Source organism: Hemiscyllium ocellatum (genome assembly GCF_020745735.1).
Source record: "Hemiscyllium ocellatum isolate sHemOce1 chromosome 27 unlocalized genomic scaffold, sHemOce1.pat.X.cur. SUPER_27_unloc_41, whole genome shotgun sequence".
Classification (NCBI taxonomy): domain Eukaryota; kingdom Metazoa; phylum Chordata; class Chondrichthyes; order Orectolobiformes; family Hemiscylliidae; genus Hemiscyllium; species Hemiscyllium ocellatum.
In genome coordinates this window covers 251,478-264,701 of record NW_026867511.1, presented here as the reverse complement: position 1 = coordinate 264,701, position 13,224 = coordinate 251,478, and the positions used below count along the sequence as shown (strand labels likewise).

At 45.5% G+C, this 13,224-nt stretch overlaps 1 protein-coding gene across 2 annotated transcripts; it reads right to left on the bottom strand.

Annotated features, from left to right (window-relative positions):
* Positions 1-254: 254 nt before the first annotated feature.
* Positions 255-12,789, bottom strand: LOC132808325 (zinc finger protein 239-like). 2 transcript variants are annotated; one of them, XM_060822082.1, is made up of 5 exons: positions 12,696-12,789; positions 8,047-8,125; positions 7,098-7,255; positions 3,637-4,916; positions 255-1,331 (listed from the first exon to the last, which is right to left on the bottom strand). In XM_060822082.1, the coding sequence occupies exon 4, from the start codon at positions 4,572-4,574 to the stop codon at positions 3,678-3,680; it is 897 nt and encodes a 298-aa protein (XP_060678065.1). In that variant the 5' UTR covers positions 4,575-4,916; positions 7,098-7,255; positions 8,047-8,125; positions 12,696-12,789; the 3' UTR covers positions 255-1,331; positions 3,637-3,677. The 2 variants fall into 2 exon arrangements, with proteins under 2 accessions (XP_060678065.1, XP_060678064.1); XM_060822081.1 differs by lacking the exon at positions 8,047-8,125.
* Positions 12,790-13,224: the final 435 nt, after the last annotated feature.

Below are 13,224 nucleotides of genomic sequence, written 5' to 3'. Positions count from 1 at the left end.
CCACAACCACACCAAGAGGCTGGGATTAATATTGACTCTATTGCATTCAAGAGAATGTCATCATTACTGTTATAAAGCGAAGGCTGAACCGCCCCCACCCCCCCACTCTCCAAGATCTCAAACCAAAACGTCTAAAGAGTGGCACGTTGCCCTTTAATCTGTAAAGTCAGTGTGATAAGTGGTGTAACCTGCTTTAGTGTTAAAAATAAATCTCCGACACTTTAAAATCAACAATCAGCAATTTATTTACCCAACTCTCACAGTGAACAAATGAACAAAGCTACTAACAAACTGAATAAATCCTTCTTAACTACTAAGTATTCTGGAATAAATCCTTCTTAACTACTAAGTATTCTGGAATAAATCAAGATTCTCTGGTATACTGTTCCAATCAATACATGTCCCACTCAGATAACACAAAATAGAATTTAATCGCTCAGATTACAACCAGGTTGTGTGTCTTCCGGAATATTCTGTGCCATCTTCTGTCGGGGATGCCTCCTCCGATTCCTCTGTCAGGAATGCTCTTCTCTGTTTTTCTAAATGATGCTTTCTCTAATACACAGATGACTGAGAGCACGGATTCTTTATGATAGGATTGGTCCTGTTGTCAAAACTTTAGGATTTAAATTTAATAAGTTTTTGGTAGCCAATGGGGTTGATTTAAATTGATTGGTGAAATTGAAAACCTGTTTCTTGTCCTGCTAACTGCATAACCTTTTGATTCAAATGTTTCAGTTCAGCTGCTTTTTGTTGTGATCATGCTGCTCCTTTAAGAAGATTATGTTGTTGGTTTATTTTCAGAAAAGGTTGTAAATGGCACAGCTTCCCATTCGTCTAGGATTAAGGTTTTCACTAATGGTTAACAGATACTGGCTAAGGCAACAATCAGGGAAAAGGGTTTGACTTTTTTTTTCTAAAATACTTCTACAATGAAAGGGCAGTTGTCCCATTCTTTTCCACTGGTTTTGGTTTTAGCAAGCAGTCTGTCTGAAGCTGCTGCAGGAAGAGATGTTTCCTGATTCAACAGATGTTTCTGGCTGACTCTGAAGCTTCCGGGAAAATAGTACCAGCGTATTCAGCCTCTCCCTGTAGCTAAAACCTTGCAGCCCTGGCAACGTCCTTCCAAACCTTTTCTGAACCATTTCAAGTTTCACAATGTCTTAAAAAGACGTCAACTTTGCTCGACTAATGTGGGAGAATTTTCTGCATGACGCGTTGTGTCTGAAAGAGCCCTCCTGTGTGCTGTGACAGAGCTACAGTGACTTTCAAAAGCCTGACAAATGCTGTTATCAGTCAAAGATTCATTGGGAGAAGCTTCTCAATCACATCTGTAAATGGAGAGAGTGTTTTTAATAATGAGACATGAATAAAGGCTGCATTAATCTTTTGTTCTGAAGATTTACTCATACATCTCAAAACAGAGCAGTCTACGGGAATAAAAGACACCGCTGCTTATTTCCTGACCAGGACCAACTTTGCACAGAAAACATGGACATTTTAAATGAATGGGGTGCCATTCGTTTGAAGATGACGTGAACTTAAGAGGCACAGCATTGGCTGAGAAATGAGAGATCCTTGACACACACACAGCCAAAATCATCACTGCCATTATTATCAAATTAGAATTTAGGCTGGATAGGCTGGGATGTTTTTCCAGTGGAGCAGAGGAAGTTGAGAGGCAATATTTTCAAACCATGAGGGGTAGAGTTGGGTTAATGGTAGCTGTCTCTTCCCTAGGGGGAGGATTTCTAGACCAAGGACGCGTTTTTATGGTGAGAGGAGAAAGATGGAAGAAAAGATGTGGGGCAAAATATTTACAAAGTCTAGTTCGCCTGGGGAAACAGCTGCCAGTGGAAGTGGTTGAAGCAGGTACATCAACAACATTGAAAAGGTGTTTCAACGAATACATGGATAGGAAAGCTTGAGAAGGATATGGGCCAAGTGCAGGAAATGAGGTTAGTGTTGACAAACATTTTGGTCAGCATGGACCGGTTTGGGCTGAAGGGCCAGTCTCTGTGCTATAGTACTCTATGACTGGCGTCTCTTTGTCACTCTGACAGTGTTGAGTTTCCACATGAACCAGGAAAAAGTGAGGACTGCAAATGCTGGAGATCAGAGTTGAGAGTATGGTGCTGGAAAAGCACAGCAGGTCAGGCAGCAACCGAGGAGCAGGAGAATCGATGTTTCAGGCATAAGGACATCCAGATGAATATCTCACTAAATCAGGCTGAATAAAATCTGATCTCATTTGTCAACTCTGATGCAGAGGTGCAGGGGGTGGACAGGTCAGAAGTCACACAACACCAGGTGAGAATCCCAGTAGATTGATTTGAATTCAGGAGCTTTCGGAGCACTGTTCCTTCATCAGGTGAAGTGATGAAGGAGCAGCACCGATGAAGGAGCAATGCTCCTAAAGCTTGGGATTTCAAATAAACCTGTTGGACTGTAACCTGGTGTTGTGTGACTTCTGACTTCTTCAACTGCGCATTCATGTTGAACTTGATGGGATACTTTATCCAACTTGGTGTAGTTAAATCATATCGCTTGGAGGGGTTCATTTGAAACCTTTCAGGAGGTGAATTCAACAAGATTGAATTATGCAAAGTTACTCAGTTCTAAACTTACATTAGGACCGGTGGTCATAGAGAGGTACAGCGCAGAAACAGATCCTTCAGTCCAACTCGTCCACGCTGACCAGATATTCTAAATTAATCTAGTCCCATTTGCTAGCACTTGGCCCAAATCCCTCTAACCCTTTCTATTCACGTCTCCAACTAAATGTCTTTTAAATTCTGTAATTCTACCAGCCTCCTCCACTTCCTCTGGCAGCTTATTCCATACACGCACCACACTCTGCATGAAACGTTTTCCCTTTCGGTCCCTTTTAAATCTTTCCCCTCTCACTCTAAACCTATGTCCTCTAGTTCTGACAATATCCTGGTAAATCATTTCTGATGGAGATGTCAACGCTTCGGGTAGAACCCTTCTTCAGTCCTGAGGGATAATCCCTGAAATGCTGACTTCTCCACCTCCTGGTGCTGCCTGCCTTGTTGTGCCCAGCCTCCTGCTTGTCTATTTTAGATTCCAGCATCTGCAGTTTTTTATTTTGTCTCTAACAAATGGTGGAGCAGATTCGATGGGTCAAAATATCGTAACTTCTGCTCCAACGGTCTTAGGTTCGTGCTGGTCCTGGGCTCAATGAGCAGCAGTGCCCACTGGAAGCAATGTTCATGGAATCATACAATCACTACAGTGTGGAAACAGGCCCTTCTGCCCAACAAGTTCAGACCGACCCTTTGAAGAGTAACTCATCCAGACACATTCTCCTACCCTATCACTCTGCACTTACCCCGAACTAATGCAGCACATCTACACGTTCCTGAACACTGTGGGACTATTTAGCTTGGCCAATTCGCCCAAACATGTGCACGTTTGGACTTTGGGAAGACACTGGAACACGCAAAGGAAACCCACGCAGACACTGGGGGGAATTACATGCAAACTCCACACAGACAGTTACCCTGAGGATAGAATCAAATCTGGGTCCCTGGCGCTATGAGGCAGCAGTGCGAACCACTGAGCCACCACCCCCCTTCCCCCTCCACTCCCCCAGTAGAAAACAAAAAAGCCTACCAACTCTTCCATTACCCCCACTGTCAGAAAGGGCAGGAGGTTCAGTCCTGGGGGTGACCCTCAGCAGCGTTACCGGCAGAATCTGATTGTTGGGAGCATTGGTGCCTCCGCTGGTGCTTGTTCAAACTGCAGGACATTGTGAACCTCTGCCCACACTCAGGGCAGGCAAACGGCCTCTCCCCAGTGTGGACCCGCTGGTGCGTCAGTAGACTGGAGGAGACAGCAAAGCCCTTCCCGCACTCGAGGCAGGTGAACGGCCTCTCCCCAGTGTGGACCCACCGGTGTGTCAGCAGGTGGGATGCCTGAGTAAAGCCCTTCCCGCACTCAGAGCAGCTGTAGGGCCTTTCCCCAGTGTGGACACGCTGGTGCTTCAGCAGGTCAGAAGAGCGTGTGAAGCACTTCCCGCAGACAGAGCAGGTGAATGGCCTCTCGCCGGTGTGGACCCGCCGGTGGGCCAGCAGGTCAGAGGAATCGCTGAAGGCCTTCCCACATTTGGGGCAGGGGAAGGGCTTCTCACCGGTGTGGACCCGCCGGTGAATCACGAGGTGGGAGGAGCGAGTGAACACCTTCCCACAATCGGGGCAGCGGAAGGGCCTCTCCCCTGTGTGCAGCCGCTGGTGCCTTATCAGGGCGGAGGAATCGTTGAAGGCCTTCCCACACTTGAGGCAGCTGAAGGGCCTCTCCCCTGTGTGCACCCGCAAGTGCCTCAGCCGGGCGGAGGAATCGCTGAAGCTCTTCCTGCACTCAGGGCAGCTGAAGGGCCTCTCCCCTGTGTGCACTCGCCGGTGCCTCAGCAGGGCAGAGGAATCACTGAAGGCCTTCCCGCACTCAGGACAGGAGAATGGCTTCTCCCTGGTGTGACTGCGCCGATGTGTCTCCAGGGCAGACGGGACACGGAAACCTTTCCCGCAGTCGCCACACTTCCATGGTTTCTCCATGGCCGAAGCTACAGTTGCACACAAACGCGTGTATGTCCTCTCCCAGCCTTGAATTCCTCTTTTCAGGCCAGTTAACTGTTTCAGGCTCCACACTCCGTGCGTTGCTGCAACAGTAGGGTCTCTCTTCCAGTCCCACTGATGCTGAAAACGGACTGAAACAGGAACCAATTGGATCACAGTCGAAAATTGTTGCAGTCCCGATGGATTGAGTGACTCACAAATGCTGGAGAATCAGAGTCGAAAACTGCGGGTCAGGCAGCATCCGAGGAGCAGGAGAGTCAATGGTTCAGGCATAAGCCCTTCATCTGTTGATTTTGAAACTTCATCTTCAGATCAAATACTCTGAAAAGAGATTACAAAAGTCATCACTACCAGTCCAGGGTAGAAATTCAGAACAAGCAATTCTACTTTCTGCAGAACATTCTTTTCTTTTGTTATTCCATAAAACTGAAAGCACCATCCCACTTTCTCACTCACTCCCTCTCTCCCTCTGTTCTCACTCCATTCTAATTCTCCTGAAAGTGCTGATTCAGGATCTGACAGGGACAGAAGAGCAAAACAGTCACAACTGACACCTCTCTGAATTTTGGATACCTCCACCTGAAAATTAATATCTTCCACGACATTGGGATACTGTTGAGAGTGAGCCGGTCTGATTTTTGGAAGCAAAAATATAGTGTGTAAATTCAGGATGAACCTGCAATGCAGCTTCTTGACAACCAATCAGACACAAAATGGTTAACGTGCCCCCACGGGGGTGGGGGAGTTTTGGAATGAGACACCAAGGCTATGACACCAGAGAGAAATTGAACAGACTGGTGTGGCAAACCAGAGTCATCTAGATATACAGCACAGAAACAGGTCCTTTGGTCCAACTGGTCTATGCTGACCAGATATCCTCACCGAATCTGGTCTAATTTGACTGCATTTGGCCCATATCCCTCTAAACCCTTCCTATTCATAAACCTATCCAGATGTCTTTTAAATGTGTCATAATTATACCAGCATCTACTACTTCCTCTGGCAGCTCTTTCCTTACACGGGCCATCTTCTGCATGAATTGCCCCTTAGGTTCCTTTTAAATCCCTCGCCTCCTCCCCGGGCCACCTCACCCTAAACCCATTACTGTATAGTTCTACACTCCCAGAGAAAAGACCTTGTCTATCCCTCTCTTTAGTTTATAGAATGTAAGCATCAACAGCTCAGGGCGGGGATTGGGTGGGTGGGGGTGGGTGAGGAAGCCGAATGTGCTGGAGCCAACACGGAAGAAGACGACACAAAACCTTGAAGCTGCAATGAGGAATACTGCATGTGCTGTACTTGTACCTGTTGCTTTTATTTGTGGAATCAAGTGCATTTTAAAAATAAAAACAAACAAGATATCTATCCCTCCCCTTTCCCAATCTCCCAATGCTGTGCTGGACACACAGTGAGAGAACTGGGAGCAGGAGTTGGCCATTTGAGCCTGCACCAACACCGAACACATCATAACTGAACATGAATATACCTGCAGGCAGTGGAGACTGGGATTTCTTTCACTGGAGCAGAGGAGATTGAGAGGTGACCTTACAGAGGATTATAATATCATGAGGGGTACAGATGAGGTGAAAAGGCAGGTGTCCTTTTCCTAGGGTGGGGCTTTCAAGATTAGGGAGCAAAGTTTGAAGGGGAGAGAAGAAAGATTTTAAAAAGACACAAAGAGCTCCATTTTTTTCACACAGTGAGTGGTTTGTGTGTGAGATGGGTGTCCAGAGGAAGTAGTGGATGCAGGTACAGTGACAATGTTTAAAAGACATTTGGAAAAGTACATGAATAGGAAAGGTGCGGAGGGATATGGGCCAATCACTGGCAGATGGGACTAGTTGGGTTTGAGAACATAGTCAGCATAGACTAGTTGGACCGAAGGATCTGTTTCTGTGCTGTATAACTCTGTAGCTGTTCTGTACTGGTCTTAAAACCATTTTCTTGGAAATCCGAGATGGCGGTGGTTTGAGTGGTCTGCTGTGCTGGGCTCTGTGCCACACCCCCGGCAAGGTGGACTTTTACCCCTCCCCCCACCTCATTAATCATCCGTAGAAGAAAAAAATTGCGAATATAAACTTACTGAATGTCTGGAGCTGCTATAATTGTGGTTTGACAGCTTTAGGAACAAAATGAAAGCAAATGAAGGAAAGGGGCCGAAAGGGGTGAAGCAGGTAGGGCACTCCCCAACTGCATTGGGGGTGCTTGGAGCCATTGCTCAAACTCCCAGGGCAATCCCTGTGGATTTAATGGGACAGCAACAGTTACTCTCGGAGTTTGCCGATCTCTGAGAAAAGATTGAAGCAGCGGTGGAACCACTATCTGCCACGCTGCAAAAGCATGGACAGGAAATTCACGTGTTGGCCCGAAGAGAATAGGCAGCAGAGGAGAGGACCGTGGCGGAGGTCTCAGGAGGAAGGATCCAAACGCTGGAAGACCAGGTTCGGGTCCTTCAGGAGCAAGTGGACAACCTGGAAAACTAAAGTAGAAGAAAAATCTTACAGCTCGTGGGTCTTCCGGAACGCGAGGAAGGTGAAGACCTTATTGGATTCCTGGGGCTGGAGTTGTAGTCGGGCCTGTTGAGTGTGGAGCGGGCACACTGGATCGAAATGTGCAGGTCCGGGTCGGACCCACAGCCGTGTGTGGTCCTAGTGCGGCTCCTGCATTATAAAGAAAAACAGTGATTGAAACAGCAGGAAGACTGGGAAGAGATCCACAGGCTCTAATGTACAAAGGCTCAGAATAATATATTTTCAGGACTTCTCAGGAGCCTGGATTAAGAAAAGGGCATTTAATTAAGTTAAGAGAAAATTAAGGGATCTGAACATACAATATTCCTTGAGGTCCCTGACTGTATTGCGTTTTACTCACGGAGGGACGGTATATAATTTGATTCAACAGAAAAGGCGAAGGACTTTGCAAATGCTCTGAATTAGAGAAATTGAGTTGGGGTGAAGGCGGGAGGGACGTCATTCCAGACAATGCTACTTTTTTGCCCCTTATTTTGTAGTTATCGGCTTTATACATACTGCCTTGGCGTAAAACTGGAATTATTTAGTATATCGGTCAGTTAGGTATTGTCTGGGGCCTTTTTTTCACTGCTGTCCTTTTGTTTTTGGATTGGGGGTGGCTATACCTGTGTTTAAGATGTATGGAGAAGGGGTGTGGGGAGATGGGCAACCATTGTTAACTCTCAGAATGTAAATAACATGTTTTTTTTCAATCTGTGAATTGCCTGGCGTTTGGGGCACAGCCTCAGTGGGAAGGAGCCAGGCTGGTGGCAATGGTGGGGGTTGGGGTGGGGGGGGGGGGGGAAGAGATCTCTACATAATTGGGGGTTATTTGAGCATTTGCTTAAGTTATATGTGGTGGTTAGATTTTTATTTATAGTAGTTTTAATAGGAGCAGTTTTTAGACTTTATCGAGTTAATGTCTTTGTTGCTCACCGCACCTCAGATAAGCTTCCTCCTCTTGGGAAACCACAGGCTTCCCTGGATGGCCATGTCTACTGATTCGTTCAGGTGGTGCACCTGGAATGTAAAAGGGAGCCATTCCCCCATTAAAAAGAAAGAAGGTGCTGTCAAGCCTCGGGAAGGAAAGGGTGGACACATTTAACTGATAAGGAACATCTGAAACTGCAGCAAGGAGGTTGTGATAAGGTATTCTTCTCCTCCTTTAGCTCCAAGTGTAGAGGAGTGGCTATACTGGTAAGAAGGAACCTCCCTTTCCAGGTAATTGAGCAAATTAAGGACGAACATGGACTGTCCGTCATTCTTAAAGCTCTAATACATAGTGAAGAGTATGGCGTCCTGAATGTGTATTGTCCTCCCGGTGCACCCTCTTAAATTTCTAATTGATGCAGCTGCTAAATTAATGAGTCTTGGGGTACACTGCATGGTCATTGGAGAGGATTTTAATCGTCTAATAGATCCCGAAGTAGACAGGGTGCCAAGGGCCCAGGCAGGTCACCAGCGCAACCTAAGCAGTTGGTGGACATGTGCAAGGAGTTGGGATTAATGGATGTGTGGAGGCATCTCCACCCTAATGGAAGAGACTTTACTTTCTCTTCTAACCCACACAAGTACCACATGGGAACTGACACTTTTTAATGCCATTGGATTGCTTGGACAGAACATTGGCTTGTGAAATTGGCAATATAGCTGTGTCGGACCATGTGCCAGTGTATTTTGATGGTAAAATCAAGAGTGGTGGAATGGATGCACAGCACTGGTCATGGACCCATTCCTGCTAAGGGATAGCAAATTTGTTGAGTACATCACAAGAGTTCAGAGCCTTCTGGGTACCAACTTGGGTACGGCCAGTAATCCGGAAATACTGTAGGAGGCCAATAAGGCATATTTATGAGGCTTGATTATTTTTTATTCAATGACTAGAAGGTCGCAGAGGAAGGAGCAACAACAGATGCTGGAGACCCGTCTGCAGATAGCTGAGGAAGTATACTATAATAGGCCTTCACTGGTCAAGCTGCAGCTCTCCGGCTGCTCCCAACTCATTGCACACACTGGGGAAATAAAGGTCTGCGTTGCTCAACAAAGATTGTTGGAAGTTGGAGATAAGTCAGATAGATATCTGGCCAGAAAGTAAAATGCTTCCCAATCTATTATGTCTGTTCGAGAGAAGGCTGGCAAAGTTACCCGTGAGTTAAAGAAGATTAATGTTAGATTTAGGGAATAATTTGCAGAGTTATATCGGTCAGAGGGAGATGAACATGGAGCAGTAAGAATGCAGGCCTTTTTTGAGATCCTGCACCTCCCTAGTATAAACGTGGAACAGGTTTCCTGTTGAATATGCCTATGACAATACAGGAGGTACAGGATGCAATGAAGCACCACGGTCAGATGGATTCCCAAGTGAATTCTATAGGAATTCATAAGTGTGTTGGTGGAGCCACTTCTGGGGATGTATAGCTATTCATATGCATGGGTTGTCTTCCGCCCTCTCTTAGGGAGGCTAATATCTCCCTCATTATAAAGATGGGGAAAGAGCCTGAAGAATGTGCTTCATACAGACCCATTTCACTGTTGAATGTAGATTTTAAAATTCTACCCAAGACGCTGGCCCTGAAGTTGGAAAAGGTGTTGTCCTGTATTGTGAAAGAAGATCAGATGGGTTTTGTTAAGGGCGTAGCTCCTCCAACAATATCAGGAGGGTACTGAACATGGTGCAGGTATGCCAGCAAAGGTTGATCCTGGGTTCGGTGGCCTCCCTAGATGCAGAAAAGGCGTTTGACCAGATAGAATGGCTGTACCTGTTTGGGATCCTCAAGCGCTTTGATCTGGGGACAACCTTTGCTAGATGGGTGGTGGTGTTGTATAATGATCCTAAGGCAGCAATCATCACAAATGGCACTAAGTCAGATAACTTTAATGCTGGGAGAGGTAGTCGAAAGGGATGTCCTCTTTCACTGCTGCTATCTACCTTGGCAATTGAGCCATTAGCTGAGGCTATCAGGAGGGATCCTGAAATAGTGGGGCCAGGAATGGGAATGGGGGAACATAAGATTACCCTATATGCTGATGATGTCCTTCTGTTCTTGGCCAATCTGGAGGAGTCTGTTCCTCGATTGATTCAAACAATTAATTTATTTGGAAGTTTTTCAGGCTGCAGGATCAACTTTACAAAATCAGACGCCATGCTGAAGGATGGAATGCAGTTCCTGTTTAGATGGTCGTCAAAAGGGTTTTTGTATTTGGGAATTTTTATTACCCCTGCCTTCCACCAGCTGTATAAAGCTAACTATGTACAATTACTGGAGAGGATAAAGCAGGATTTGCAGCAGTGGGACGGATTACCATTATCATGGTTAGGCCGAATAGCTCTGATTAAAATGCATGTTCTTCCTCGCCTGTTGTACCCCTTGAGAATGCTCCTGTTGTTGCTACCCAGATGGGTATTACTGAGGCTCAATGGGTGTCTAGGTTATTTTATTTGGTGTCGCAGTCGCCCCCTAATTAAGTTTACCAAATTGCAGCTCTCACAGGGTGAGGAGGAGTGGATCTTTTGGACTTGGAGAGATATCAAATAAGCGCTTTCTTAGCATATGTGGGTGACTGGGCACGGGGGGACACGGGGTTGATTTTGCTTGACGTTGAAGCATTGCAGTCGAGATGTCCCCGAGTTAATCTATTATTCATTGATAAGATGAAATCCGAGACTGAGCAGTGAAAGAGTACAATCATTTTAAATACAGTGAAAGCCTGGAGGACACGGAGGCAAGACAAGGGCAATTGGCTGAAGACCTCGCTGATTACCCCGCAGGTGGCAGCCTAAGGATTTAAACCTGGGGCAATAGACTCCGGCTTTAAGTCATGGGAGTATAAGGGAATCTCCTGGAGGGAAGATTTATTTGAGGGTTAGGTCTTGATGTCATTTAGCCAGCTAAGACAGAAATATGCATTGTCTAATAGGGGCCTTTTCCGGTACTTTCAGCTAAGGGATTATATACAGAGGAAGACCACACTCCTGGCTCAGCTTTACAGGTCAAATGTGGAGTAAAGAGTACTCTGTGTACGGGCGCTCTTTCAGTTAGTACGTTGTATCATTTACAGAAGGGACATACCTTAGGAGATGTGGAGGGACTCTCTACCATGTGGAATCGGGAGCTAGAATATTTCATTAGAAGTATGGCAAGATATATGGGAAAATGTAAGGAAAATTTCAACATGTAACAAAGCACAGGGCATGCAATTGAAGATTTTACACAGGGCTTATGTGGTGCCAGAGAGGCTAGCTAGGTTCAAGAGTGGCGCATCACCAGGGTATCCCAAATGTAACATTAGTATAGGCACTCACACACTGCTATTGGTCATGTTGTAAGATCCAGAGATACTGGAGTGCTATAGTAAGGGAGCTGAAGGACATCCTGGGGGTTGACAAATTTGCCTTCTCTCGGAGAACACAGAAACAGACTGTGTAACATTCTTACGCACTGTGCAAGGAAGAACATTTTAATGAGTTGGACATTGGAAAAACACCCAGGGCTTATGGCCTGGCATATGCTGGTGATGGAGCATCCGCTCCCAAGATGACCTCACAAATATGGTGCACCACAAAACAGTAGTTTTACAAGACGTGGCAGCCCTTTCTAAATTATATTGATGCAGACTGATCAGCAGTATTAATTAGAGCCGTGGTATAGCTGTGGGAATCAGTCTGGGCGCTCATGGGGCCCTGGGAGGGCAAGGCTGGGTGAAAAGAACACGGGTGCAATAACTGGTGCTCCCATGGATGGAAGCCTTAATGGAGGTATGGTGAGTGAAATAGAATAAAGTAATGTGATAGAATTCAAATTAACTTAAATTATGTTTAATTTTATTTTTATTCAATTTGATTGTAGTTTAGTTTAAGCTAAGTTTGTCCTAGTAGAATAATAGGTAGCTCATTATTAATAGTATCATAATATGAAATTGTTGTACTACTATTTTTCTGTATTTTGGTATTGTTCTTTTTTGTATATAGAGGTGTTGCGAGAGATTTGAAAAAGTTTTGAATAAAAATATATATTTTTTAATTTCTTGTCTTCCCCCATAACTATTTTTGAGATTCAAAAGTCAGATGAACTCAGCTTTGAATATATTTAATACCTCCCTAACTACAGGAAGGCACCCCCAGTCAGTTCCTCTTGCTAATACACCACTTGCCTTGCTGATTGCTTGCTGCACCTATGTGACAACTGGCATTGACTGGAGTAGAAAGCCTGAGCAGAAGGTAGCTGAGGCACGTTTGTACATCCACACATCATTCCTGGATGAAAGGCTTTTGCCCAAAACGTTGACTGTTCTGCACCTTGGATGCTGTCTGACCTACTGTGCTTTTCCAGCGCCACAATTTTCGACTCTGATTTTCGGTACCTGCAGTCCTCACTTACTCCACATTCCAGTATATCACCATTTAAACAATGTACCTGCTTTCTATTTTTATTTCATAGGGAAGGTTATAACTTCACACTGCATAAATACATTTACCATGTGTTTGCCAATTAAGACACATACCTGAATCAACTTTGCTGCAAGTGAAGAACTGAACACCAGAGTGAAAAAATAAAATGAGAAAGGGGTGGGAAGAGTAAGTTGTACTCACACAAATTTGGACAGAAGAAAGAAGTTGCAGTCTGGGATGAAGTTCAATCTTCATTCATAGAGAGAGGAGCAGCAACACCTTCACAAGCGCCTGATCCAACTTCCGCATTCAGACAATAGGGGGGAGGCTCTCAATGGCAGGAAGACCGCACTCCTTCCGGTCCTTCAGGGCTTCCCATTGGTCGATCAGAAGAATGTTGCGTGCCGTTTCCGCTGACAGTAAGGAGCATGCGCAGTATTTTGCTGACACCAGCGTACATGCGCAATGCTTCCTGACACCGAAAAGCATGCGCAGTGTGCCCAGTGGAGATGCTGGTCCAACTGCCAATCGGAGAGAAAAACAGGCTGGAGCCACACTCCTTTTGTTTTCCTGGGGCTCAACAGTTTATTCCTTTTGCATTTTGTCTGGCTGCTCAATCTTTGAATGTCATTTCCCCAGGGTAGAGGAAATCCAAAACTGAAGGGGCATAGGATTAGGCTGAGAGGGAAAAGGTTTAAATGGAACCGAACTGGTAACATTTTCACGCAGA